General features: G+C 38.3%; 2 protein-coding genes across 15 annotated transcripts in view; both read left to right on the top strand.

Annotated features, from left to right (window-relative positions):
• The first annotated feature begins 186 nt into the window (after positions 1-186).
• Positions 187-16574, top strand: BDH2 (3-hydroxybutyrate dehydrogenase 2). 2 transcript variants are annotated; one of them, XM_013195750.3, is made up of 11 exons: positions 187-813; positions 1674-1828; positions 3817-3897; positions 4738-4816; positions 7767-7863; positions 8354-8462; positions 10164-10224; positions 11585-11698; positions 12430-12488; positions 13154-13246; positions 14498-16574. In XM_013195750.3, the coding sequence occupies exons 3-11, from the start codon at positions 3826-3828 to the stop codon at positions 14549-14551; spliced, it is 738 nt and encodes a 245-aa protein (XP_013051204.2). In that variant the 5' UTR covers positions 187-813; positions 1674-1828; positions 3817-3825; the 3' UTR covers positions 14552-16574. The 2 variants fall into 2 exon arrangements, with proteins under 2 accessions (XP_013051204.2, XP_047922407.1); XM_048066450.2 differs by having other exon boundaries at positions 1674-1863.
• Positions 16575-17998: 1424 nt separating this feature from the next.
• The window catches only part of LOC106045315 (sodium/hydrogen exchanger 9B2), a 37481-nt gene continuing 27610 nt past the window's right edge, over positions 17999-27869 (top strand). For 12 of the 13 annotated variants that reach the window (XM_066996850.1, XM_066996849.1, XM_066996847.1 and 9 more), the window contains exons 1-5: positions 17999-18237; positions 20934-21036; positions 22669-22852; positions 24309-24479; positions 26695-26837. In XM_066996850.1, the coding sequence (XP_066852951.1) occupies positions 20947-21036; positions 22669-22852; positions 24309-24479; positions 26695-26837 (588 nt within the window). In that variant the 5' untranslated portion in view covers positions 17999-18237; positions 20934-20946. Of the gene's footprint in view, positions 18238-18909; positions 19193-20933; positions 21037-22668; positions 22853-24308; positions 24480-26694; positions 26838-27869 lie in introns of those variants that run through there. The other variant, XM_013195744.3, reaches the window with a different exon arrangement.

The following is a 27869-nucleotide window of genomic DNA, read 5'->3' as shown; positions in this document are numbered from 1 at the left end:
TTTGTTTTGACAATAAACTTTAATGTGTTCAGTATTTCAAAATATTTCTGCTGGTCACTTCAGTTTTGTGGACACATGATGCTATGATTTGAGGATGCTGATTATAATATTCAGTCTAAAAAGTCTTATAGTAATCTTACCACTTTCATCATTATTATGCTTCTTGTCTGTCTTACAGCTTTCTGCAGTCAGTTTGTGCAGCGAATTACTGTTGCACAAATCTGTGTCACCAGTGTTTTGTTTAATTCTTTCTAACTGAATCTCTGCTCTATCATGAAATGTTTAAGTCTAAAAGACAGATCCTTCCCTTCCTCCAAGCTAGAAGAAATGTGGCACTCATAACCTCAGATGAACTCCTTGAAGAATGAAATCATCATCATGAAACGTCAGTGTCATACTGAACAAAGACTTTTGTATCAAAAGTCTCGTCTTTATTTTGTAGGAATGAAGCTCTGAATGTTACCAGATCTCTTCATAAGCACTTCATTTTGGGATAGCCAGACTGATAAGCAAATGGTTACATCATCATTTTTCTGGATGCACTGCAGTTAGTGGGATTGGAAGAGTAACACAAGGGTTGTTTACCTGACAGGGGTACTTCTGAAATCCTTACTGAAGACCCAACTGTCTATTCACCTTGAATAGCTGAAAACTGCCACTTACTGCAACTACTAAGAAGTTGTGAACATTCATATTTCTAAATCTTTGTCATGGAAAGCTTTTAAAGATTGCTAGCTAAAAATACACAAGTTCTAAATACCATTGCTGAACTCAGCACTGCACTGTTTCCTTTCCTGTTACAGCCATAGATAAGTAGGAATAATTCATTTTCCTGGCAGTGATAAATGCAAGTTGTTCCATTTTTTTCTTTGCAATTTCCCATTATTGTTGAACAATATTTCCTTTGGCTACCATACTTTTTTCATTTCTTTCATTCTGGTATTTTATTGAAAGAATAAATTTTAAGCTTTTTCCTTCCAGAAGAGAAAAGCAAGGTGTCTGCCTTGTGGGTTTTTTTACACAGTTTCAGGATATTTATTAATTGCTTGCTAGAACATTTCTAGATTTAGAGATTTTTCTGGTGCTTGAGCTGATAGAGCTGTTGCAGTGTATTCCTGTTTGTGCCTGAATTTAGTAGTTGTAAGGCTAGGGACAGAAGAATAAATGATTCTAGAAAACCTAGTCATTAAATACTTTGTTAACTGGAGAGCTGATTTTCAAAGCCTTAGAAAGCTGTTCCAGTTCAAGAGTGGCATAATATTACTGAATGTGCCTGTGTGCGTGTCCAAGTTTACCCACAGAAATGTGCCCAGCTGAAATTCAGGCAGCATTCCAAATTCATTAAGAAAGCTATTAGGGTAGCGTTGGATCTGGTGTGAGCTTATAATTAAATTTTGTCCTAGAATTTTCCAGTCTCATGATGTTAACTGTCTTAACAGATATAAGTTAAAACACTAGATACAAATTTAACAGATACCTTGGTAAATCAACAATTAAAAAATTATTTTGCAAGTATTGTCCTAGCTTAAAATTTGATGATGGATAAAGAGGAATTGCTTGGGGAAGAACATTCTTGTGGCCTTTTTTGGTGGGAATCCTGTTGATTTCTTGCATTCTTTAGGGGGAATGGACAGCTAATGTTTATGATCCTTTTTTATTCCTAACCTGTGCAGGAGAAAATCACACTTAAAATCTTGAGTTTCACTAGATGGCAGCATCTTGGTGTTTCAAAATGAAACTCCGTTCGTATATGGAAACTTATCAGTTAGACTACAACTCCCAACAAGCACAGCAAAACAGATAAGCGTAAAACTTCCTTTTTACAAAGGTCAGTAAACCTAACAAGCTGGTTGAGATCTTTTGGTGAGTGACTATACTAATCTTTATTTTTAAAAGTTTCATAGACTTAGTGTGTCAAATATTAAAAATGATTGTTAGATTAAAAAAAGTATAGTGCATTTTGCTTCCAAAATTATATGGTGATTCAAGGAAGTACTTCGATCCATTTTTTTTCTACTGGAAAATATGTATGTAACAGCAAAGAACAAGAATTTCTGCCTCGAGTGGGCACTTTAACACCAGACTTTTGGGATACTGGGGACTTTTGCCAAAATGAATATTTTTTTTCCCAGAATTTTATATTTCAGGAGGTGTGTTTTGCAAAGCTTGGTGCATTAGAGAGACAGTGCCACCTAGTCACGTTCACAGTGTCCTTTCCCTCGGTTTAGCTTGGTAATTTTTTCACCTGCTAACACAGGCCCAGGCTCATGTAATGTGAAATAGCCTCCATCAGAGGCATCCTAAGAGATACTGCTTTACTAGCCAGCCTGTAAAACGATTTTAAGGTATTGTTCTTTCCCCTCGCTAGAAAGGTGCATTTTAGTTATAGCTTGGATAGTGGACTGTTTTGGTGGTTTGTCTTTCTTAGTTAGTTTCATTTTGAGGTTGGTTTTTGTACATTCTTCCCTCTGGTTATAGGGGGAAAAACTTACAATTTCAGTGCATTGAAACAGGCAGGCATTTCAGTGTCTCAAAACACAATCTGGAAGTCAGTCCAATCTTAACTCAAATGAGATGATGTTTTTATATTAGGGTGGAAATAATTTTTTAGTCTAACAGTTTAAAAATAAGTTTGTTGAATCTGTAACTTTTAGAGAAACATGCTACTTTTGCCCCAGATTTTGTTGGGAAAAACTGACCAGAAATCCTATCTGCTTTCTCAGAAAAATCAGAAATTAATAGTCTGGTTTGAGATGTAGGACATGAAACTCCACTAACAAATCACAGGATGGATTTGAGCATCTCCAGGTGCTAGCATTGGCTGCTAACCTAGGGGAAATTGTGGGTCTGCATCTAACTTCTGAATGAAGTACTCAGCATGTTGGGTTTATGCACGTATTTTGAAAACTTAAGGTTCTTGGGAAACCTTTCTACACTCATAGCTAAACAGAGTAGCTTTGTTCTGTGATTTTTAAAAGTGTAGAAATGTTTGCTTGTTGGGAACTCAGTTAACAAAACCAGATCGCACTGGGATACGGTGACCTTAGGTAGTTTTTTGAAACGTTCTGTTCAGTAATTTAGGCCTTGAATAAACAAAAAGCCTACTATGGACTTTTTGAACCCATAGGAGTGCAAAGGATGACATTTGCTTTTGCTTGTTTGCAACTTTACGTGCTATGTTGTTTTTTTTTAAACATAATACTGCATTTGAAAGCATATGTCTAGGCAAAAAAGAGGACCTCACTTTGCCTTTTGGCTGATACACCATAAGCAACGTGGAACCTCCTAGAAGAAGAATATTATTTGCATTGTCAAACACTAGAAAAATAAATCCTGTTATTCCCCTACACCTTGCCCTGAGTATGCTCGGTAGTTCTCAGAGGTCGAACTGTGATAAAGATGAGAGGACAGCTTCATTTCCCTTTACCCCCTCACCTTGTGCAGCTGGGAATCTGCTGTGCTGGAAGATTGCTAAAACGATTCAGAGCACACAAAGGCCAGGTCTTGGACATGATGGAAGGAAAAGACATTTTGCAGTGCCCTACAGGGTAATGTGCAGATTTTATTGCCATTTGGGAAGCTAAGTCTGCAGTTTGAGAGGAATAGAAAAAGAGACCTGCTTTCTAAGAACACAATGGGCAGTGGAGATTACAACCCATTTTACTTCTCTTCTGACTCAGCACCTAATCAGAATGCTTTGACTTGATAGTAGAGGTGCTCTGAATTATGTTTGGTTTTTGGAATACGCTTGTATCTGATTCCCTGGAAGTGATGTTAGCTCACTTTGTTAGATTGTGACGCTTTCTGTCTGCACAGGTCAGCAATATGGGTCGGCTCGATGGGAAGGTAATACTGCTCTCTGCAGCAGCACAAGGGATTGGGCGAGCCACTGCTATCGTAAGTTGGAAAAATATTTTTCTTCTGTACCTAAGCTAGGTCTCTAATGCTAGAGTGCCCAACATCATCTGCACCAAACAAGTTTTTGAATTAATAAACTACAGATTAAGCCAGAACTACTTACTGGAAAAAATCAGGGAACGATGTAGTTACTGCACTGCGTTAGGGAAGCTGTTTGCAGTTTTAACTTCTGAAAGTCTTAAGCACAGAGTGGTGATAAACAATGTGGGCAGGATTTAAGAGCAGTTGCAACTACTTTTAACAATACATGGTTGTACTGTTTGTGCCTTTTAATCCAATGTCTCTGCTGCTTTTTTCTGGGAGAAGATAAGCATATAGCGAAGGTTTCCTGTTGATAAGGCTGGACACTGCAAAGATCCCCCGTAGTAAAGCCAAGATGTTTCAGCTATGCTGGTAGTTGATGTAACTAATTCCACACGATGAAGAGCACAGCTACAAGGCAACTGTGAGAAAAACCTTTCAAAAATATTTAATTACTCTTAAAACAGGATTAAAATGTGGTTTTTTTTTGTTTTGTTTTTGTTTTTTAGTTTTGGTTAACACCTAATTTCTTTTGACTAGTTCTGCTCCTGTTGCTTCCTTTTTCCATAGGAGACAGAGAAACTATAGAGTTATTTCAGTACCATCGTAATAGTTGTCCCCAGGGTGTTTGGTAATTGATGTCTGTTACTTCCTCACATGCCCAGAATGAGAAGGGGGAGATTAGCTGCCTTCAGTCAACTTTTATATTAAGCCAAAAGGGAAATGCAAAGAAAGCAGACTTTTTGCTAAAATCTAGCATATTTAAATATGAACTACATTTCTTACTGTATTCTTCAGGCTTTTGCTAAAGAAGGAGCCAAAGTCATTGCTACAGACATCAATAAGTCTAAGCTGCAAGAGCTGGAGAAATACCCAGGTAAATGATCTACTGTAGGCATTAGTTCAAACCTTGCAAGTTTTGTTGTAGGTTGGCCAAAATATAACTTAGGGGTAGGGCAAACTTCAAAAGGCCAGGAAAAAAATGGAAAACATGGAGACTAATTCTCTAGTTACTGTCATTACTTTATTCTGTGGTGTGGAATGGCAGAGGTGACGTGTAAAATGCCGCAATATCAGGATTGATTTTAGACAGAATATTCTAGGAGTGTGGAGTAACTTTGTGTGTTTCTTCTGTCACAGAAGCAGTAGATTACCTCTTCCCAGAATGGTGTATTACCTTTTTTGAGTTGCCAGGCTGACTGTCAGACTGAAAAAGCTTGGAATGTTTTACTCTGATCACAAGAACTAATACACAGCTATACAAGCAGATTTAGTGTTTTGCATGTCCATGGTCCATACTTAGCAAGGAACACATCAAAAGGATAGCTTTCTAGCAGGAATTGGTACGTCTTCAGAAACAAATTCCACCAATACAAGATGAGCTTATTTTATTTGTACAAATGCTCAGGCCTGAAGGTTGCACAGGAACGTATTTCAGGGAGAATGGTTTCAACGCCTGTATTTCTCTATTATTAGAGACACATGAGTGTGGGATACTATTTAAAAAGAAAAATCAGTCTTGAAAGAAAAAATAAGGCGTAGGTATATCTCATGACTGAAAATGCTTCCAGCTTAATTCGATGAAAGGAAATGATCGTTAGGCTTTACCAATTCCTATTAGAGTGTGACAGTAAAATCCATGAAACTACTTCTCTTTCACACAGCGTTAAGTGAACATCGCTCTCCTTTGACAAGAGTTCACTGCAAGCAGTTCCGTTGCAGTTCTTTAAGAACTTTGGGACTTTCCAGGTTTATTCTGTTTAGGGAAGTGTTACAGTTTGAACTGTGCTTTGTTTTCCATCTGCTAGTGTGTTCAGAAGGAAAAAGATAATTTTTCATATACTTTTGGACATTTCTATCTTTTTGATATATTAATTAAACTCTCGTTCACTGAGGCTTGGCACATTGTGCTCTTTGAATTGTTTCCAGAAGATGTAATTCCACTGTTCATCACCAGCCTGTAGTGTTACTAATTACATCATACACAAATATTTTCAAAAGTGTCTGTATCATTTAATTAAGCATGTTCATGGACTTGTCAGTTTGCTTCAAAAGACCCAAGTGTAAGGTTGGATGAGAGATCCAGAGGCTATTAAGTCCTACTTTTTGCACAAAGCAGGTCTAATTAAAGCAGTTTGCCCGGAGCCAAGTTAGGAATATCTCCAGAGATGGAAATTCCATGACCTCTGTAGGCTGCTGTTTCCCGTGTGACTACATTGATGGTTTTCAAGTAATAATCTTTAAGAATAACAAAAAATCCCACACCGCTCTTCGCATTTGGTCAGACTTTCCAATTTTTCTGTTGCCTTTAATCCTTCTACTGCGGGCCTCTGAGAACTCCGGCTCCATCTTCTCTACAGCCTCATAGTAGGTAGTTTTAGGCTTCTATTTGACAACGCCTTACTTAGCTGCTTGTGACTGAACTGTGTTTAAAAAGAAAATGTTTTGGGGCACAGGTGTCCTGTGTTAGACACCCCTTAGTCCTAGATGCAGGATGAGCCATGGCAAGGCTGTGGCAAGTGTGATCTACAGCAAGTCTTAGTGCCCTGGAGCCTAATTTTAGCCACTGTTGGAGTACACTCCAGTGCTCCTCTTTTTACACTCATTTGGGTTTCCTGTGGGTGGGAAGCTTTATTAGAGGAAGGTACACAGCAGGGAGTGAGGTTGCAGCCAGGCTGTATCAAAAAGCATGCTGCATTCTGTAGAAAGGATTCAGCCTTGACGTGGGGTTAGAGAAGCTAGTTGTACTAGATTACTGGAAACTATTTAACATAAAATGAGGTGAAATGACACGTAGATTATATCACGTCATGTTACGGCTCATCTGGATGTGTTCATTTACTGTGCTCTTTTCACTTCTGTCCAGGGGGTGGCACTGCTGTGGTTGGCCCTGAAGCAGTTCTGTTAAAGGGGCTGATTCTATTGAAAACTGTTGGCAGGAGTAGCACCTGTCCCTGTTTTGTAGTAATTAGATTTCTCAGTCTTTCAAATATATAATTTTGTTTTGTTTAGAGAAGTTTACTTTTTTGCTATTATCAGTGGCTATCTTGAAGGTACGGCATAGGCACAGCCAGTGCTACGAGCACTGATGGTGACAGCTGTCAGAGGCTGTAATAAGCAGGAGATTATAGTGAAAAGCAGCAAGTTTCTAAGCATTTTTTGATGATAAATAATTACAAAAGTATAAGCATCATAAATTTGAACTAGTCTTCACGATAGAAGCCATCCACTTGCTACACTTTCTCTTAATTTCTATTGTCATAGTTATATCATCTCAGGTTGTCTATGGCTTATGTGAAACCATTTTTCCTCATTAATTAAATAATAAGTTGATTCATAGTATCCTCAACTACATATGGATAGATGGTATGTAATGTGATTGTGAGACATGTAACTAATTCTAAGTAACTATTCTTTAGTAGGGGGCATGAGAGCTTGTTATGATTATACAGGCTCTGTAATTCAAGTGGAATGGCACAGTGGAATTCAAATTTATTGGAAATGATTTTTATGGTAAATTGCATTAATTCATCTGCTTGTGTGATGCTGTATTGTAATTGAATCAGTTGATCTATTTTTAATTCCTTTCTGAAATGTTAAGAAGCAAGCCATGCTGTCCATTGCTGTCCTGATTTAAGCATTACACTAATTAATCATTAAGTGCAACTCTCGCTCAGTGAGTCTCCGTGTTTTGGCTCAGCATTGACAGGGGACTGTTCCTGGCAAGCCATTGACTTGAGTGGGAGGTGCAGCGTCCTCGGCACTTCAGAAAAACAAACTGCTGATCCTTAGCCAAATACCATGAAACTAAAACCATGTTTTTCCAGGCATTCAAATACGGGTTCTGGATGTCACCCAAAGGGAGCAGATAGAAAATCTGGCCAAGGAGATTGGAAGGATAGATGTCCTCTGTAATATTGCAGGGTAACCAACTTCTATTTGATCCTACTTCTTTTTCCAGTTTTTCCTGTCCTCCTGAACTACTTTCTTTTACCTAATGCTTGTTGTTGTTGTTGTAATGTGTTTAGTATCTTTAACATAAATTTACATGTGTTTTCATTAAACTCAGCTTTTTGTGTGCAGCAATGTTACCCAGGCCAAAGTAGAATGGCTGTGGAACTTGTTAGAGTTTTCCCTGCTCTGTGGATGCCCTATACTACTGGCTTTCACTTTCCTGGTAGACCACCAATTGCACCAATGCTTTTTTAATGTATTTGGTTTTTAATTTCCCTACTGGCAAACATTTCTGTGCATTTTGAGGGAAAAACACTGTTGCTGTCTTTTTTCAGAAGAGCTCTTGTTCCTGCTTTTCAAGATTGCAAGGGTATAACAAAATAACAATGGAAAAATGTGGATTAAAAAGCCACAGAAATGTAAATCCCAGATAGCAATCTGCTTCATCCACTTATTCCAGGTTTGTTCATCATGGAACCATTCTGGAGTGTGAGGAGCAAGACTGGAACTTCACTATGAACCTCAATGTTCGCAGCATGTATCTAATGATCAAGACATTCCTTCCAATGGTAAGCCTTCATCGCTTGTGATGCTTAGTCTCTGCTGCATTGCATTTAAGTGTGATAGGTCTAAGTTGTTGCCACTGTAACAGCTTGGGATTTGAGATAGAAAATGCAAGTATGCAGCTTTAGATAGGGAAGGCCCTTAAATTATTGTATTCCTGTACTCTAAAGCATTGTCTGTAATGTACAAAACCCATCTAAAAATATTATAGAGAAGGTTAATTCAGGACTTTTCCTATGTAATTTACAACTAAAATCCTTCAAATACAGAGCATAATACTATCCTACTGTGTTGTACTACAACACACAGCTGCACGTTGTATAATAATACCACAGCTAAAAATATCTATAAATAACATACATTAACATAGACTTTCTGCAACCACAGAAATCTCATGGAGCAATTCAGTGCCACTGATGAATACATGTTCATTATATGGCAACAACAGTTCAATTAGACAATTGAGCAGCTTGAGGACAAGGACTGTTTGTGAAGTAATAGCTCTGTTCTAGACTACAGAAACTTCTGGGCTGAATAAGGTGGTTTGTATTCCTCCTGTAAAAACAAAGGCTAGAAGTGGTAGCTGTGACCATGACTGGATGACTACTACTTTTTTCAGTGTTATTCCAGTCCTTGTTTTTCATAGCCAATCTTCATTTTCAAAGGTTCCTTGCAACAACTTTAGGCATCTGAGGTTCTGTGATGCCTAAAAAGTTTATAACTTAGCTACAATTCAAAGATGCTAGAGAGCTGTGCCTTACTCTTCTCCAAAGCACGAAGAGTTTGGAGGGGATCAGTGAATTGCTACATTGGCAGATGGGATGAGACAGATGCCCGTGTAGGGTGACTTACTGTGGTGACAAAGATGGCAAGGTGGATAGTACGTACCTTAAGAACTACCACCAACATACCAGCTCATAGCAATGAGTATTTGTCACAAAGCATTCAACTTCAGATCAGTGATCCCTCACTGTAAAAGTTATCGAGGGGGATGTTTCATATGAAGAGCACATCATGTTGCATGTGGGGATTCACGTCACAGAGTATTGATCAGGAGCATTTTACAAAGGTAAGCAATCATTTTGGATTCACTTGGAAAGGTGGCTTCACCTTAACTGACTGAATAGCTATGCTGGGATTATACAGAACAACCTATAGTCAGGGTTGTGCTGTTGGTTTATTTTGTTTTTTAAAGTCTTTGTCACTCTCTCGTACCATGCAAGTTGGAACAAGATAAATAACAGTAATGTCATTTTAATAATTCTATCAACTAGGTAGGAGGTAAATCCTAGGGGCAGGCAAGCAGCAGGAATGTTACACCTTGTCCTCAGGCTGGTTTCTCTTGATTTTATTTTAGGTGCACAAATTCCTTGGTGCTCCACAACAGAGATGATGCTAGTCCTTTCACGTTTTAGGAGCTTTGTAGGTATATTGAGAAAGAACAAAATCCTCCTCTGTTGTCATTGTCATCTTCATTCCTGAAATGGTTTAGGAGAACTTAGTGTGAATTTCAGAATTTGCTTTACTACTTCAGTCAACAGATCAAAAAGATGAGTGCATGTTCATGCCACTGACGCTCTGTTATCTGGCGTATCAGTTGCATATCAGTAGGGCTGATAGTTCTGCTGGTTGCTATGGGCTGTTCTGCTGGGCCTGCAGATGATAAAGCTGTTTGTGTTTGAATGACATAAGTATTCTTTTTGCAGATGATTAAACAGAAATCTGGAAATATTATAAACATGTCTTCTGTGGCATCCAGCATTAAAGGTCAGTAGCTTTCTAGAGAAATTCATGTATAAATCTTTCACAGTCTTAAAGTGTCCTGTTGACAATCCCGTCCTGTAAGAATTTGCATATCCATTTTTGAGAAAAGTTTGATAAGGCTGTATGTAGTGAGTGCCCTTGATACCGATCCTTTGTGCGTATGCCTGATGAAGCATGCTGTAGTTAAACTGTGTACAATAGTAACTCCTTATTCAACATGCGGAATGGGACATTCTTGGTGAACAAATCAAAGCTTTGCTGTAAAAGGAGGTGAATGATCTATAGATACTTTGTTGTAGATAAGTTTTTGTGATCAAAACAGAGGATTACAGGAACAGAGGGCCTCCTAAACATTTACTACGGGATTGGACCTGATGCTCGAGTTACTTCTATTAAGGGCAAGTTGCTTCTATTCTGGTTGCCTAGGTGTTTGATTCTTGCTTTCGAATGACCCAATGTAAAGACCCTAATGCTTGGTGGTTTTGGTTTTTTTTGTGTGTGTGTGTGTGTGTGTTTTTCTGGTATGTAGTATTCCTCAGGGCAGTTGAAATGGGCAAATCTGACTCACTAATCACATATGAGGGGGAGAGAAGTGATGTTGCAACTGCACAGCAGTATTATGAAAAGAAAGACTTCAGTCTTCCTAAGAACAGGAATAATAATTTGAGATGACAAGTATAACAACGAAGCAAAAAAGCTAAAAAAAATACCAATTAACCTGTGGAGGGTAAAAAAAACGATGGGAATGAAAAATAAATATTGTGCTGGTCAGCGTTTAAAGGACTTTACCAATCCTGTGGTAGGAATGCAGTAAAAATAAAAAGTGAATATGTTGACTCTTAAACATGCACAAAAACATAGACATAAAGCTCCAGAAACACCAAAGTCCTGGCCTTTGAGCTTTTGAACCTGTTATGAAAGTGTTGTAGAATTCTTTCTACCTGTAAGGAATAAGTAAAAAGTAATTACTTTCAGTGATACCTTGCTACATATGTTCTTAAGAGAAACAATGAAGTGGCAATTACATAAGCACTATAGCCATGCTTCCAAAGAAAAACAGTCAGTGATTAACAGTGATGGGTCTCTACTCTTCATAAACATTTGTTTGCTTGCTTTCTTTGTTACTTTTTCTATACTACTCCCCAGATTCATACTATTGAAGAATACTGTGCTTTATTCTGGTGTATACCTGAGCAGAATTCTGGCAGCCAGCATTCTACTTAGCCTGTCCTCATGGAGAGAGTGGGCTACAGGAAATGCTGGAGTCCAGAAGCAGATGCGTATTGAATAAACTTCTCTTTTTTTTCTTTTTTTCTTTTTTTTTTTCTTTTTTTGTGCTGCCTTCACACTGACCTTCTGTTAGGAGTTGTGAACAGATTTGTATATAGTACTTCAAAGGCAGCAGTTATTGGTCTAACAAAGTCTGTGGCTGCTGATTTCATTGAACAAGGCATCAGATGCAACTGCGTATGTCCTGGTAAGTATTCTTGCAGTATTTTGTAAACATGAGCAGATGCTAAAAGACACATGGCCTGATTTAGTTTGACATCATTAACAAGAAATGACTTGCAAGTGACAACTAAAGTTACAAGGAATCAAAAACAACAAAAAGGCAACTGTCTCCCCACCCCACCCCCCAAAAAAAAAAAAATAAAAACAAAACAAAACAAAACAAAAAAACACCAGAACATAGAATCATATCAGAGTCGTAGAATGGTTTGGGTTGGAAGGGATCTTAAAGATCATCTAACTCCAACCCCCTGCCATAGGCAGGGATGCCAAGGCAGGGATGCCATACTTGAAACATTTCTGAGATTTAAAAATAGAATAGCTATTACTTAATATAAACAGCATGTTTAACTTAAGTCTGTTAGCCCAGCACATGCACATTATGCATGTGTTACACAGTATTTGAGTGTTTATTGTTAAAGCTATTGTCCTAAAGTTAGAAGCGGGCGAGGCCTAGCCATCAGGCTAGCCATTGTTCAACCATCTGGAAAGAGCTGAATCTAATTTTCAAGTCTTGTATTTTATTGAAATATAGGCTTCTGGGCTATGTTGATGATTTTGTAGTCTTTCTCCTGAATCACGTTATCACTAAGTTATACATCAGTGTTATGACATATAAATGGAACTCATGAACTGCATTTTTTATTATGACTGCTGATGAAGTTGAGCTTTAATATTGAATTTAATTTTTTTGCATAGGAACTGTTGACACACCATCTTTACAGGAAAGAATCCAAGCCCAGCCTAACCCGGAACAGGTGAGAAAGCAATTTATTATTTTGATCATGTACATACATATGTTTCTCTTCTTTTTTTCTTTTTTTTTTTAAGAAGGCAGCACTTCTGCCCAAATTCAAAAATACTTTGTATTTCAGAACACCAATGGTAACATAACACTAGCATCGTCTTTAATAATCTGGTCAGTTTGTTCTGAGGATGGGAGTATTAAAAAGCATTGGAAGGACATTTCAAGTGAGTGCAGAGGGTCTGTCACTGGTTACAATATCTACTGCAAAAGTAGATGATGTTTACTTCTTTGCTATATGGCAGCCATGAACCAGTGCAAAACAACAATAGAAAGGGCATTCTGGCCAGTGTGTTTAAAAATGAATCGGGTTCCTTGATCATACTAACTAGATAATTGTGAGCCTTCTTTTGAAGGGCCCGGGAATATCTACCACCAAAAGAAGAATGGCTTCAGTGGCTTTATTCTGGAACTAGAGGTTTAGGTCCAGTTGAATGTTTTTCAACATAAAATTCGTACCACTGTGAGCCTTCTTTTTTCTAGCATAACCCCCCTACCCAGTATACTGAAAGTTAAAATGTATGGCCTGTTTCCAATATTGCTTTGTACATGTCACACACTAATTGGGTTAAAATAATCTTTATATTTTTGATATATGAAATGGTCTTGTATGTCTAGGCATTGAAAGATTTTCTAGCCAGACAGAAGACTGGTAGGATGGCTACCGCTGAAGAAGTGGCTCATCTCTTTGTGTATTTGGCCTCTGATGAAGTAAGTATGGGATGACACAATTTCCTGTCACAATCCTGTGCTTCTGTGCTACTTCACAATAGAGAGAACATGTTTTAAGAGGATTTATATTGTCTTCAAGCTAAATTGTTCCAATATACGTGTGTGTGTGTGTGTGTGTATGTATAAACAAACGAAAAAACCCTTGTCCATCTTTTATTGATACAAAAAGTACCCTGAATGTTGACAGGGATTGTTAAGGCATTATGTACTTGGTACCATAACGAGGTTGTTTTCATGCCATCTGAGCAATATCATAGTGAGTGATAGGAAAAATGGGCTTGTCTGCTCTTGCAAGTTGCTTTGTTTGCATGGCAGCTAGATGATGTTTTAAGGAGGTAAAATTAATACACTCATCGTCTGCTTGTATTATGCAAGAGAAAATATTTGTGTAGACCCACCAGTGATTTTAGCTAAATGGTCTAATGCTCAGACTGCCACTTTGGCATAAGGAAAACAACAGAGTCACTGAAGTTTTAGACCACGCTTTTAATGATCACTGCAAATAGCATTAATTTTAAAGAACTTTTCACATCAAGCTTATTTCAGGTGCTATAAATTTATTATGGATCTAAAACTGGACTGGATTCCACTGGACTTGTCCAGCAGTCTTACTGAGCATAACAGAATGCTTTAATGTAATTAATTCAGACTTAATATTTCTATCTATCAGTAATCTGTTTCTGTAAAGCTACCAACTTTTTCCAGTCTGGTCATGGGTTTTCAACCATGTGTAATTAATTCCAGTTTTGTAATATATTCCATTATATTTCTGTACTGATATAGAGAATAAAGTACCAACTCAGTTCTTTACCTCATTTTTCTGCACCATCTCAATTTTCATCTAGCTACCCTTGTAATTATTGGCTGACCTAGTCACATTCTGCTCAGCTGAATGGAACTAACAATATCATAGTGTAAGATATTATTCCTGCAGGTAAAATCTGTGAAGTCTAGCTTATGTGATTTTGCACATCCAGGATGTATTTTCATCTTAATGCCTCTAATACTATTTTTGCTACACTCCTCTGAGTTAATCAGAAGGATTCCATTTCTAAGTTTGTTTATATTGTATTTATCCAGACCTCTTTGTAATACAGGCAACAGAAAAGTCTTTGTATGAGAAGAAAGTATTTTGAGTTTTAAAAAAAGTGTTTCCTTATACTTAACAGCTGTAAAAAAAAAAATATATATATATATAATGAAAATTTGTTACCTTTTATGTAATTTCAGTCTGCCTACATGACTGGCAACGAACTCATCATTGATGGAGGATGGAGCTTGTGATCAACTCTACCTGCAGATGGAGACTTATGCTATTAAAGGCAAGAAGTGAGGATCATGTTTCTCAGTTAAGAGTTTGCAAAGATTTAAATCACTCACATGATGTCATCCATACAAATCTGGTGCATTTTTATGGTTGTGATCTCTTTCTAGATTGATCTTACAGATTCACTTTTCTCTAAATGGTGAAACATTGGAGTAAAACATACTTCATGTTGCTTCTTTTTATGGTAACTCCTGGAGCATGAGCAGGATTTTAGCCTTTCAGATATCAAAGTGCAAAGAATATTATTTAAGATACAAAATATAAGTCTTATTTTAAGCAAATCTAAATTAAAGAAATTAAATACTACCCTTATTCTCAGTCTGCAAAATATTTGGAGGTTAAACATTCACGATTAGACTTCCTACTAGCATTAGCAGGCTATCCAGAGAAAACAGACTACTTTTAAACCAGCTGTACAATTATTGAACTAAGTATGGTTCAAACAACAGAAGAAGACAGAAATAATAGCATGTTTGAATCATTCTGTAACTGTCGATAGATGCGTCTATATTAGAGAGTATACTAGTTCTTGCAAACTATATGTTAAAGTCCAAACTGCTTTGCAAATTGTGAATTTTTCTGTTCTCTGTAATAACTGTAGAAAAATGATCTGTGTTGAATTGTTGAAAAGAATCTGTCCCAAGTCTGACAGCACTTAGAAATTCAAAGTGGAAGGTGCAAGATGGTCAGGGACAATGTAGATACATAGTATATGGGCACAAGAAATTCCTGCGCATACAGTAAAGAGTCGGTGCACATGCACAGCTGATTTGTGCAACTGCAATATCTATTTTCCACATACTGGGGAAGTTAGGCTGTTGGAATCTGGAAAAATAGTAAATCATAGCCCAAAATACAGAACAACAGATTGCAATTAGAAGCAGTATAACTAGCAGCCTTGTATAGTTTCAGAGGTTTGGGGTTTTTTGTTCAAGCATACAAAGATTATAGACACTGTCTTCATGAAGTAGAAATGATGCAGATGAACCCGCTGTAATAGCTGTTAAAAGGCTAAGGCTTATGGCACGTAAAGAGCGTAGAAAATCATAGGTAGTTTTGCAATCAGTATGAAAATTAGTGTATTTGCTAGTACCAAAGAGGTTGTACTAGGAGAATGACATGACCATTAATGTCATTAATAGTATCGATTAATCCTAAAATTGTCTTGGAATTCTTCACTGCGTCTTTTCTGTCTGCATTGTACAGAAAGTACTGTGCAATGATGTCACTCTGGTAGGAGTGTATACATAGAGAAGTATTCTGAAAAAGACAGATGGATCTTTATGAATACGTTTGACTTCTGGCAAGCAAAAGGAGTGGATTTTACCACTCTGTCCACAGCCAATATATTCCCCTTCCAAAAGGATACACTAATGAATGTACCAATACTGGACAAATATTGACGGCTCTGTAGACTAGGTGCTAGGCTTAGATAATCTATCGGTGAATTCTCAAATACCAATATCGGTCTTGCTAAAACACAGACTAAGTTTCTACAAGAGTCTGTGTTGATATTTTTATTGTGGTAGCACACTGAAGCTTTGATTATAAATCAGAAATCTATTGTGGTAAAGGCTCATACTCTGGAGAGGGGGGAAAAATCACAACCCAAAGATTTAAGGCAACGGATTGGAATTCCAAAGCTTTTTGGTATGCTAACATACCATTAAAATTTACATGAACGACATGGGCTGACTTCCTATAAATATGGCTATGTTAAGAAATTGAACATAGCTCTATGAATCTAGTTTGTGAATGAAGCTGTATGCAATTTCATATTTTTTTCATATCTATGAAATTGGTATAAATATGGGGGGAATAAATGAGTGTGATTGGTCAGTAATCAGAAATCATGGGGGAAAATGTATTCTATTTTATGCATTTTTCTGTAACAATGACTGCCATGTTTTTAAGTGATTGCTTAAGTTTTTCAATATTTGCTGAAGCATTAATACAGATTGATTTCAAAGATGTGGAACATGTCTGGTTAACATCAGGCTTCTTGTTTGTAAAAGCTATGTTACTTACAATTTTAAAATGAGAAAGCATTGTGGAGGCTGGCTTCCTCAGACTTGTTATGGGTTTAACTCTTAGCTTTAATCATGGTTGGAACATTCTGATCTGTGTAGTTTGTTCATGGGATTTCGGGCATGTTCTCTAGTGTTTCAATAAAGTGACCCAGCAGCCAAGCAGGATAAAGTTGAGGCAAAAATCCAAAGTTATCCAAAACAGCTCCACCGATGCTCACTGGCGTAAATTAAAATGCTGAAAGTTCAGGCCAACAGGATACAGTTTCAGTGTTTTCAGAGCTTAATACGAAGGCCAAAGTTGTTGTCCTGTAGTTGGTACAGAAGGCTTACCTTGGAAAGAATCTCCCTGCTGCAGCAGGTCAGGAAACTTGCACTGTCCATTTTGAAAAAAATGATGAATTTGAGAGAAACTTCAACATACTTATTGCATAGGGAACTTTATTAGTAATCATTTCTAAGCTCTTTGGTGATTGGCATACACCAGTGCTACTCAAATGTTTTTTTGATAAAGCACACCTGCAAGAAAAGGAGAAGCCATCCACGTATTATATTACAGTAAAAGCACAGAGAGATGCATTTTTCAGTGAAGCTGGTTGTAAAAAACAAACACAATAACAAAAAAAAAGCATATTTCTGTCTCTTGCTTTGTTAGCAGAGCATGTGTTGCATTTCAGAATTTGAGCTGTTCACACATCCATATATTTTCGTGGATGTCTAGGGGGCATGTCCATGTCATGGATTGTCTAGGAGGCTTTTTCTCCAGAACTGTCAAAGGAGAATGTTTTTAAATACCCCTGTGACTTAATTCCCTGGTCTGTTTTTATGGAAGTGGGTTATCTCATTTCGTCTCCTGTCACCCCAGTGATGATATGAAGAGGAGTTTGACTCTTCAGATTTTAGGGCAAGCTCTTCTCTTGGGGAGGGTTTAAGAGATGTCCCACCTTCTGAGTGTTTCTGGGAAATTTAATCTGACCAAAAAACAGCTTTTTTTTTTTTTCCTTCAGATTTGCAGTGGCTTTTGCTCTGTGTAATGCTACAAGGAGCAAAGTAGCAACACGTTGCACTTGAATCTGCTTTCACATGCTCCTCCCAGCGCGGCTTGCAAAATGAGATTGCGAGAGAAGGTCTGTCTTATCCCCCGGGGTACTTACAGCTGAGGTGGGCACGCTCGATTCTTTGAGAAGCAGCAGTATTTTCACGGGAGCACCACAGATGTGCAAACGCTTTCATTTTCTTGCCTGCCCCAGTGCGGTTCCTCCCAGGTGCTGTGGGCTCGGGGCTGATCCACTGCCCAAACACCCCCGACACCTGCCTGCCAGCCCAGCCCCTCCCCTGCCCCGGGGGACCGCTATCTACAGCGCCGGGAGATAAGGTGGCATCTGGGAAGCCTTTGTGGGTCCCCCCGAGCTGCAGACTGAGGGCCTTGCTGCCTCCTCTTGTGAAGCTGCGGAGGAGGGACTGCGCTGGACTAGCGGCAGCAGCAGGGGAGGAGGAGCCAGAGCTGGCACAGGGTTGTTCCTGCTCACAGGGAGCGGATTAGCACCTCTCCATCTCCATGTGCTGGAGAGGCCGCGCAGGGGCATGGTCTTCCTCTGAGTCCTGCCATTCCCCAGGTAAGTTTCCCTCCGTCCTGTTGCATCTCCACGCCCTGCAGCTGGATGCAGCAGGAGGAGTCACCCAGGGACTGCTCCCCAGCCGTGCAGGGAGGGGAGCCGGTGGGGGAGGTGGGGAGGGACGTTGCATCAGGGTTTACTTACGCCTTTTTCTGGGTGACGGCTGTCGCTTTTTGTTTAATTCCGAACGTTAGTTGCTCTGGCAGCGGTTGCGGCATTTTGTTTGTGCTCCTTTCTGGACTGCGTGCACGCAAAGCAGAATGTGGACCGTCACCAGGGCAATAGGGCTAAAAATATCGGCATGCACATGCTGCCCGTCAGTCATCTTTCGAGCCCTGCTCTCCCTCTCTTTTCTTCTCCCTCCTATTAAAAACAAGTAAAATCAGAGGATCTAATAAAAACTGTTATAAAAAGCCTTTCTTTTCCAACAATAAGGGAAGTATATGTTACAGAGATGTACTGAAATAAGCCTGTTACTGGCTGGTTTCCACAATACAAGCCTTAACGGGGGGCTGTGAGTTCTGCCACATGGTTTCTCAATCCCTCTGATTTTGTTTGCATGGGGGGTGACGTTTTGTTTGCTTTTTCCTGTGTGTGTATGTGTTTTTTCTTGTGTATTTGGGGGCTTTTTGGTTTTTGTCTTTGTTTTTTTTTTTTGGGGGGGGGGGTGGGTTGGTTTTAAAATTGGCCTGTGTTTTGCTTGTGAACTAACTACTCGCTTTGATCTCATTCATCCCACTTCCTATTGCTCAAAGGTAGCAGCAGTAAGAACCTGACAGGATGAAGACCTGTCACACAACACCCAAAGGCAGAGCACACACTATCACACTCCTCCATTCCCACCTCGAAACAGTCCCTGCCCAGCAGAAGCAGAGAACCCCATCCCCTTGCTCAGTCAATCTTTCCTTTCCTTTACGCTACTGTGAGCAGCGGCTGCAGGCGCTGAAGTTGTGAGGTGGGCTCCTGTTCCTCAGAAGTATTGATGTATTTCTTGTCAACAACTCCATGACCCCAAGAATTGGGATTGTCACCCATCCGAAGCCGGATGAGAGCAAATGTTTTCCATCCCTTACCATGCACACACACACACACACGCTCCTTTCAGAATTACAAAGTACAAATACCCTGAGGAAATGGTTAGTGAAGGGAAGGAGGGAAGAGCTGGTAGCTTGCTGATGCTTTCTAGTCTAGTTAGTAGACTGGCATTTGTGGATTCCTGGCCCCAGTGCCTAGGCAAAATCTTGAATCTTTCCTGGAATTTTAAATCTTGAATCTTTCCTCTAAGAAAAACAGAAGTATCACTTACGACACTTAAAAAAAAAAAAAAAAGACTGCCACTGCTATTTGGATGCACAAACAGTAATTAAAAATGTAGAAAGGTACTGAAAGTAAAGTAAACATCTTCAATTCAAAAAGGAAAGAGAGCAAAACCATTACATTGGAATACATCGAAACTGTGGTTTTGTAGTCTTTCTCTGTGCCTTAGCTATGTCTCAAGCCAGTTTCATATCAGAACAGCTCAAATAAAACCACCCAGGTGTTAAAACAGCCCGTCTTTGCTCAAGAGATCTTTCCCAGATCTCAAACATATTATAAACTGAAGGCTTGATAATTGTGAGAATCAGTTCCCTGACTCGCTTCCAGCAATTCATCAAGGAAGGAATTTCTTGGCTCAAGCATTCTGGCACAACTTGAGTTGTGTTTTATATGGCCAGAGTAATGTACAGGGCTTCAAGAAAAAGCTGTTAGCATTGATAGGTAGTCGGTGAAGCTGCTGTGACAAAGAACTCTAGTAAGCCTTGTCTTCAGACATGCGCATGCAACTCTTATTAACTCAGACTTGTGAAATTACAGTAAATATTCATACACAATTTCATTTAGGACACTGACATATCTCTTGTTACCGTCAACAGAACCAGCAATGGACCAATTAGACTGAGTAAATACAATGATAATTACCCACAATCAGCTTGGAGCTTAAAATCCCGCTCTCTGAGAAGTATCTCTCATTGGATATAAGCTGTAAAAAAGAGCCATGTTTTCTCAGCCTTGTAGAATGCAAGTTGTATATATTTCTAATCTTTATTCAGATAGGCATCTGTTTCTTAGATATTCAGTCAATGTGTTTGTGAATAGTGATATCTAACGGCTATGTCCTTGAAAACTGCTGAAAATCAAACTGAATCTGGTCAGGTTTAAGCTAGGGGGAAAAGTGTCCCTTTGTGTGTATGCTTTGGAAGCTACGCTTGTTATTCCTAGCTTTAAGAAATGGTCACTTGCATTAGCATGTGCATGGGCCCTTTGTTGCTTTCAGAACTGATGGTCCTGGCAAGAGGTGTAGGCAGTAAGGGACCTTTCTCTTGCACTGATAGAAGGCATAAATATATAGGCACGTATTACAGCCATACCTCTTATAGAAGGTATAAGAGGTTAGTACAGAGCACAAAGATTCTAAAACTTAGGGGGTTTTTAGTGCTTGACTTTGTAAACCTAATACTATTCTCTTATTAGCTTCTGTATTTTGTCTTACAGCATACACAGGCATGCAAAAAAAAAAACACATTTAATTTCAAATTGGGCTGTGAGGTTTGTTTTTTTTTCACCTGTTTTATAAGGAAGAATATAATATTGAAAAGTTTTGTGTATGGAAAATAATATTACTTCTGTAACTTTTCTATCTTCATTGCTTTCATTAGGTTCGCCACAACGATGAAAGAAGATAGGTTAAATGAGAATGAGGATTCTGAGCCATCCGTATGTGAGAGAAATGGCATGATTCCCATGCATGAGAAAAGTGAGGTAATTAATTAGCATCTCGAAGTACAGCTTTAGTTAGAAGAACCCTCCTTTTCCTTTCCCTTTTCTTGCTGCCTCTGTTAAACTGCTGAACAGAATGCAGAGAGAAATCTCTGTGGGAATTTCTTATCATTAACAAAAGTTCAGTTTTAAAAAGTGTGTTATGTTGGATTGCTGGAAATCACTGGCTCCAATTTCAGCCTGTACTGGAAAATAAATCACTGTAAGATTCACAGTCAGCTATGGAAGAGAATTAAATGGACTAGGGATTGCTTCTCTGCTTTCAAATTGTGCCTATCAGTCTGATTGCTGAAGTTATTCATGCATCTCTTCCCTTTTCTCAACTAATAAAAATTTTAAAATCACAGTTTTAAACTTCCATTATGCATGGTTCTGGTGTTGACTTCTATATTTTAAAAAAAAAAAAATATCTTGCAGTAAATGGAAGAATAAAATTCTTCATAGAAAAGGCACTTTCAGATAAACACATGGTATTGACTGTAAAGATAAGTAGTGTATGGCATGGCTTTATGTGCATGTGTGGTTGGCGATAGCAGGATCACAGGGTAGAAAACCAAGTAGCTCCACGCTCAAAAGCTCACAAGATTTGGTTTTCCAACTGTGACTCTGAGTAAGGGCTATATATATATGAGACAGACAAATAATGGGAAACGTGGAACTGTTACTGGATGAAAGCCAAACCACAGTATAGGCAAGAATTCCATGTCCATGCTATGACAATGAGCTGACATGAAGCGGAATAACTCTAAGGGAAGGTAGATGATTAACTTGTCAAAAATAAAGACCCTAAAACGAAGTGAGGCATATATCCAAAAATGGTCAAAAAGTGCTTTGGCTATGAATATGGATAAGCAGCTGAATTAGTATAAGAGAGCAGCTTCAACAAACTGTGCTTCAGGAAATCTGCGTAGTACTTGTCCTCTACGTTGACTTAGCAGCTTGAGCCTTCCAACAATGGATCGCGTGAGTGATGCTTGCACCAGCCACCTGTGCTGTTTCTTTCATCTTTATATAATAACGAGTGGGTTTGGTTATTTTTTGGTTATTTTGGTTATTATTATATTTGGTTATTATTATATTTGGTTATTATTATATTTTGGTTATTTTTTTGGTTCAAGGCTTTGTAACAGAAATTATTTAGGAGTTATGATAAAGATACTGTCTCACTGGGATGATGCTAATTGTTAACTTTTTTGTGGAATCTAGTGTCGAAGTAGAACCTTATCAAACTCTAGAAAATACTGATATATATTTAGCTCATACCCAAGACAATCTGAACCCCGGTTGTTAATGTTGTTTTTCTTCAAGTATTCTTCTTCAGCTGAACAGGTGCTATGTGTTCAGCAACAGGAGTTCTGTTAGTCACAGATAAAAGGTAAATGTCCTGCAGCTTCTCATTTGCAGATCTTTGTGGGGTATAAAACCAAACTCAACAGAAAATGCCTAATATGCTACAAAGCTCTGAGCTTTCCTGTAGTACAGCAATAGTTTACTTAATGTAGTCGTCAGTAGACAGGATGGACCTAGCACATCACAGCTGATTGCAGATGTCTGGTACACCACTACAAATACAGACAGTGCTGCTTCTGAGAGGATCTTACTGCTTTCATTCAGGAGAGACCAACAGTAGACACCAAAAGTGCTGATGGGAATATACAAACAGAAGAAACTGCTCTCTTGAATCACTCTGCTCAGCAACCTCCAGAACCGATACCAGGATCTTCAACATCTACAAGAACATGGAGGCAAATATTTGCTTGCCCACCCCAGGGTTTACTGGCCTTAATAGTGACAAACGGTATGTAAAAAAGTGACAGCACAAAATGTTTAGTTAACCTGAGAAATGGCAAATGAAGTACTTGTTTCTCTGAATGTGATGATTTCTAACTATTTTCCTTGAAGATAATGAAGGGAAATAGCCATGTTTTTGCACATCATACCTTAAACATTTTAGCAGAGGTCAAACAAATATTCGTATTATTTTTGTTCCTCTATCCTGTATTCTGTGTTTAATGTGGCAGATACGTCTTTGCATTGCAAATTGTTTTCATCACAAGAAAGACCTCCTAATTCTCATCTTAATAGTCTCTTTTTGTGTGAGAACATCAAGATGATTATAAACACAGTGCATTTTCCACACACTAGATGGCTTTTTATTGAATTAAGGCAACAAAAATGAGGCGGTGGTGATACCTTTCTCTGTGTGGAATACCCTATATTTTAAAAGCCAAGAATCCTAACTCCAAGACAAATAAATTCATTTTGTTTAAGATTTGCCCTGCACTCTAATCTCAAGTAAGAGAATGCCTGGCCTAACCAGTTATTTCAGGCTTTTCCAAGCAAAAGATATTTTCTGTGGTTTTGACTGCTTTTACAGTCTCTGCTCTCTCTCAGTTGGGATTCTTTGATATTATGTTTGGAAAACTACTGGTCTCCCATCACTCTCAAATACAATTAAGAAAAGTCCACCTCGAAAATGCAATATATTTTCTTATGAGAAGGGAGATCTATACAACAAACTTTTTTTTCTCCTTCCCTCTTCTGCTTTTATATCTATGCATGTTTGTTCTTGCTGCATAACTGTAGGAACAGACTTGGAAACCTGGAAAGAGTGTAACATCTTCACATGTTCTGTAACTTGTTCACATATCTTTTTTTTTTTGCTCTTTGTATTATTCCTGTTGGATTGCTGTATCAAGAGCAGTATCTGTACTACCTTAGGCTGACCGGAGACATGACCTTCTTCAGATATTTTTCCCCTAGGGATAGCAATGCATTGTATGAACCTATCTAGCCAAAAAAAGAGATACTTCAGTTCCTATAGAAATGAGCCTAGAGCTGCAGTCACTAGCTCAAAGACTTGCCAGGCTGTACAGCAGCAGGCTCTTACTGCAGTTGTTAAGCAGCTGAAGGAAGATAGCTGAAATGCAAGATAAGTTTTGTGAAAGTCGGCTTTGTCTGGGACCTGTTAAGTGCTTTCCACAGTCGCCTAAGATTTTTCTCAATGATTTTGGACCCTAATGATTTTCTTGTTACCATTTTCTGAAGTATCTTTGTGTCTACAAAATCAGAACATCAGCTTAGGGAGCATGAAAGATTAAATGCATTGTTATGATTAAACTCATTTTTAAGGTAAGAAGTTTTAATTCTGGGATTTAATTGTACCTTTTTCCTCAGTAGAAAAACAAATGTGACCTCATAGTGAACTTTAGCATTAGAAATGATTAAATATGAATATTTTTTTCTTGTTCTAGTTGCACTCGTGGTCCTGGTTTGGGCTGTGGTTTGGTCCATCACTGGCACTGAATGTCTCCCAGGTGGAAACCTGTTTGGAATTATGTTTCTTTATTTTTTTGCTGTCATTGGTGGTAAAATTTTTGGACTCATTAAAATACGAACACTGCCACCTCTCCCTGCTCTTCTGGGTAAGATACCCTTCCTTCTTTTCTTCCTGCATAGCAGCGTTGTTTAAACAAGTAACATCTGCATGCTAGATGTGTTTGGATTAGGAATATGCAAACTGCAAAGTCCCCAGATCTGTAGCTTTTCCAAGTGACTTGTGTCTGGTCCTCTTGGAGAAGGTGCAAAACGTCCCAGACTGGCTCAGGTGAAATGGCCTGTATGTTACCGAGTCTCCTCTTTGTCCTCTTGGTTAGATCAAGTATGATATTGTGAAGTGCTGTAGTGCCAATGAAACTGAAAACAGCTGCCCCCTTATTGTGCTTAGTCTGTAAATAAGTAGAGCTCTTGATACAGGGAAGTCTTTGTGGCAGAGTGGGCTAAAAATACCTGCCTGTAGTGTGTTGATATGATTTGTAACCTGCATAGCTGGTGGTGTCTCACACGTTAGCACCTCTTACAGGAGAAGGGCTGGATAGCTTCCTATGTAGCACTGTTCAGGCAGTGTGCATATTCTTGTACTGCTTAGCTTCACAAGTGAGAGCAAATTCAAATGAGGGAGGGAGGTTTTGCATGTGGCATGCCTGCTGCAGTAACACAGACTTTTACAAGCAGGGAGTCTGCCCTAAGTAAACATCCACCTTTAAAAAAAAAAAAGATTCTGACCATTTGGATTCTGCTTTTTTCAGTTACATCTGTATCTAAAAGCTGAGTTGAGCATGAAGCTGCTTGTCTGACCAGCACTAATGAACAACAGCAACTTAAGCATGATGGCACATGTCTGGCGAGCGGCTTGTGTTAGAGTTCATTGTTCAGATCCATGGTCTTTGAGGAAAATCAGAGCAATCTGAGACAAAGGAAGAAATAGACAATGTCTTTATGTAGTCTTTTTTTTTTCCCCCCACTAAAAATACAAATCTTATGCTCTTGCATAGGAATCCTTGCATTTAATCTGTATTAAGTGCACTGTGGCTGGCTTAGCACTCTGTACCTTATAGTGAGCTTCTGCATGAGGGGGAAAAAAGGAATGAAATTGGTACAGAAACAGTCACATAGTATACTTTAGGTATACATTGCAGAGAGGTGTAGCTGGCAAGGTGAAGCAGCACAATGAAGGTATCTTTTAAGGTGGTGGGTTTTTTTCTTTGTGAAGCAGACTTCCAAATTTGTGTAGATCCAATACTTGGATACCACACACACACACAAAAAAAATTGCAAAGAGCATGTGATCATTATGCTAGCTTGATATAATTGTCACGAGGTACTGCAGACTAATAATGCCACTTTTTTTTTTCCTGAGAGGGAGTGCAAAGAACAGTGTCCAAAAGTTTAGCGTGTTCCAGGACAAGCCAATTCCACAGCCAAGGCTTACAGGCTCACACCAAGCTGTGACCAACCTGAGCGCAGTATTTATTTACTTTCTGTCTTTTTTTTGATTTCCTGTTTGTTAACATGGTTAATATGAAATTACACCATGAAAATGTAGGTCCCAGTGACTCAAAGATACAATCAACCTTTACAGACCTATAGGTAAAGTTACCCTTTTCCATACTTACCCGTATCTTTCCAGAGCTCCAGTTCTGATAGCTTTGCGGAAAGTCTCTGCTTAAAAAGTTTTGCTAATATTTGCAAAAGGTTGGATCTTACAAGTAGCTTAAATAAAGGATAAGAGCAAGTTCCTAATATTCTCCCCTTTTTTCCCCTTTGCATAAAAGCTGTATTGCCAGAGCATTTTAAAATCTGAGTTAGTCCATGGTCAGCTGTTTTAGCTAATTTTCCAAGGAATTCAGCATTATGGTTCCTGTGATGGCTACATTTCTTATACCTAAAAGGATTTTTTTAACAGTTTCTAACGTCTGACATAAATATACAATATTATTACATGATCTTACTCTTTTCATGTTAAAACAAGCTGACAAGCAAAATATGTTTAAGGATCCAGAGGTGGTTTTGCTCATGGTAAGTATGACCTGCACTTAGTGAACAAATTTGAATTCTGTTGACTCTTGCTAGAGTTAAAAAATTAGCTACAGCTAAATTTATTTATTGTGTTCTAGACCTCTTTCATTGCTTTAAACATCACTGTTTCCAAGTACCCATCTTTAAAACAAGGCTAATATAGAATCGGAGCTGTTTCTTTGTCTCTTATGTATCACACAGTGTTTATTTTAACAATTTGAGGTAAGTTTTTATTGCAGTCAAACAAATCATTTGACAGCAGTTTGTTTGCTTTCATTTAAGGGATGCTACTTGCTGGTTTTCTCATCCGAAATACCCCATTCGTTAGTGACATTGTCCAGATAAACCTACACTGGTCTGCAGCACTGAGGAATATTTCTCTTTCAATTATCCTGACTCGAGCAGGACTTGGCCTGGATCCAAAGGTATGGCACCAGCCATTTGTCTGGGGTATAAAGCATAAAAGAGCCCTCTAAAAATTGAATAATTAATTATTTAAAATTATTGAACTGTTTAGTCTTAAAGGATTTTTGAATTAGAGCATTACAGAAAGCATAGTTTTGACTTGTATAGTCATGTTAATCAACATTGGTGACTGGATTTGTAGAGGTGGTGAGCAATCCAAAAAACACCTGAAGGAAACTGACTTTATGACTATTTACCCCCCTTGCCTCAAAGAAATGTCCTGAATTTTGTGAGCAGGACATCCTGAGGACAGACAATCCATCATAGTCTGTTGGGAGGAGTTCACACTGCCTGACAAACTACCTGTCACTTTACACTGACAAACTAAAACAAGTAATGAAGGGAGTCCCTATCCTGAAAGAAAAATATTGTTTGTGCTGACACAAATCAAACAAACAAACAAACAAACAAAAACTTTTGTCTTTTTCGTTTTTTCCTTTCTCTTTTTTCAATCATTGCAGGTTTTATGCCAATATGTTAAATTTACAGATGATTCCAGATGTACTACAGAAACAGTGCTTCACATCACTGTGAAGGCCATAATGCTTCTGTGAACAAAATAGTTTTCCTCCACATGCTTGAGGAATTCATTTTCCCTAATAAATTATTTATAATTTTATAATAGATAATTTATAATAAAGTTTTATAATTTATAATGTTATTTTCCCTAATAAATTTATATTCCCTAAATTAATTAATAAAAGGTTTTGCTTGATCAAAATCAGCTGAAATAAAGCTGTGCCATATTAGCCCCTATCTATTTAAGTGGCTGTTTAAAGTTTATAGCAAACTTAGTTTAATTATAGCTAGCTCAGGTCAACAAATCTGAGTTTCTTACCCACGATGAAAACTAGGGAGTGTGATTTTTCAGCTATTTAGGAAAACAGGGTTTTGTCATTCTTGAAAAACGGTTTTCTTATATTACGGTTGTCCATTTTATGAAGATATTGAAGCTTGTATATCTTGTATTAGTGTGTCCTGTGCATTGTTAC

Source organism: Anser cygnoides, chromosome 4 (assembly GCF_040182565.1).
Source record: "Anser cygnoides isolate HZ-2024a breed goose chromosome 4, Taihu_goose_T2T_genome, whole genome shotgun sequence".
Taxonomy (NCBI): domain Eukaryota; kingdom Metazoa; phylum Chordata; class Aves; order Anseriformes; family Anatidae; genus Anser; species Anser cygnoides.
This window is presented reverse-complemented; position numbering and strand designations above follow the sequence as displayed.

Excerpts from the sequence above, each read along its gene's own strand:
- BDH2 (XM_013195750.3), top strand. The coding sequence starts at position 3,826 with ATGGGTCGGCTCGATGGGAAGGTAATACTGCTCTCTGCAGCAGCACAA. Across the intron at positions 10,225-11,584 it reads TGTGGCATCCAGCATTAAAG|GAGTTGTGAACAGATTTGTA; the intron begins GTCAGTAGCTTT and ends ACCTTCTGTTAG. Across the intron at positions 13,247-14,497 it reads TGTATTTGGCCTCTGATGAA|TCTGCCTACATGACTGGCAA; the intron begins GTAAGTATGGGA and ends ATGTAATTTCAG.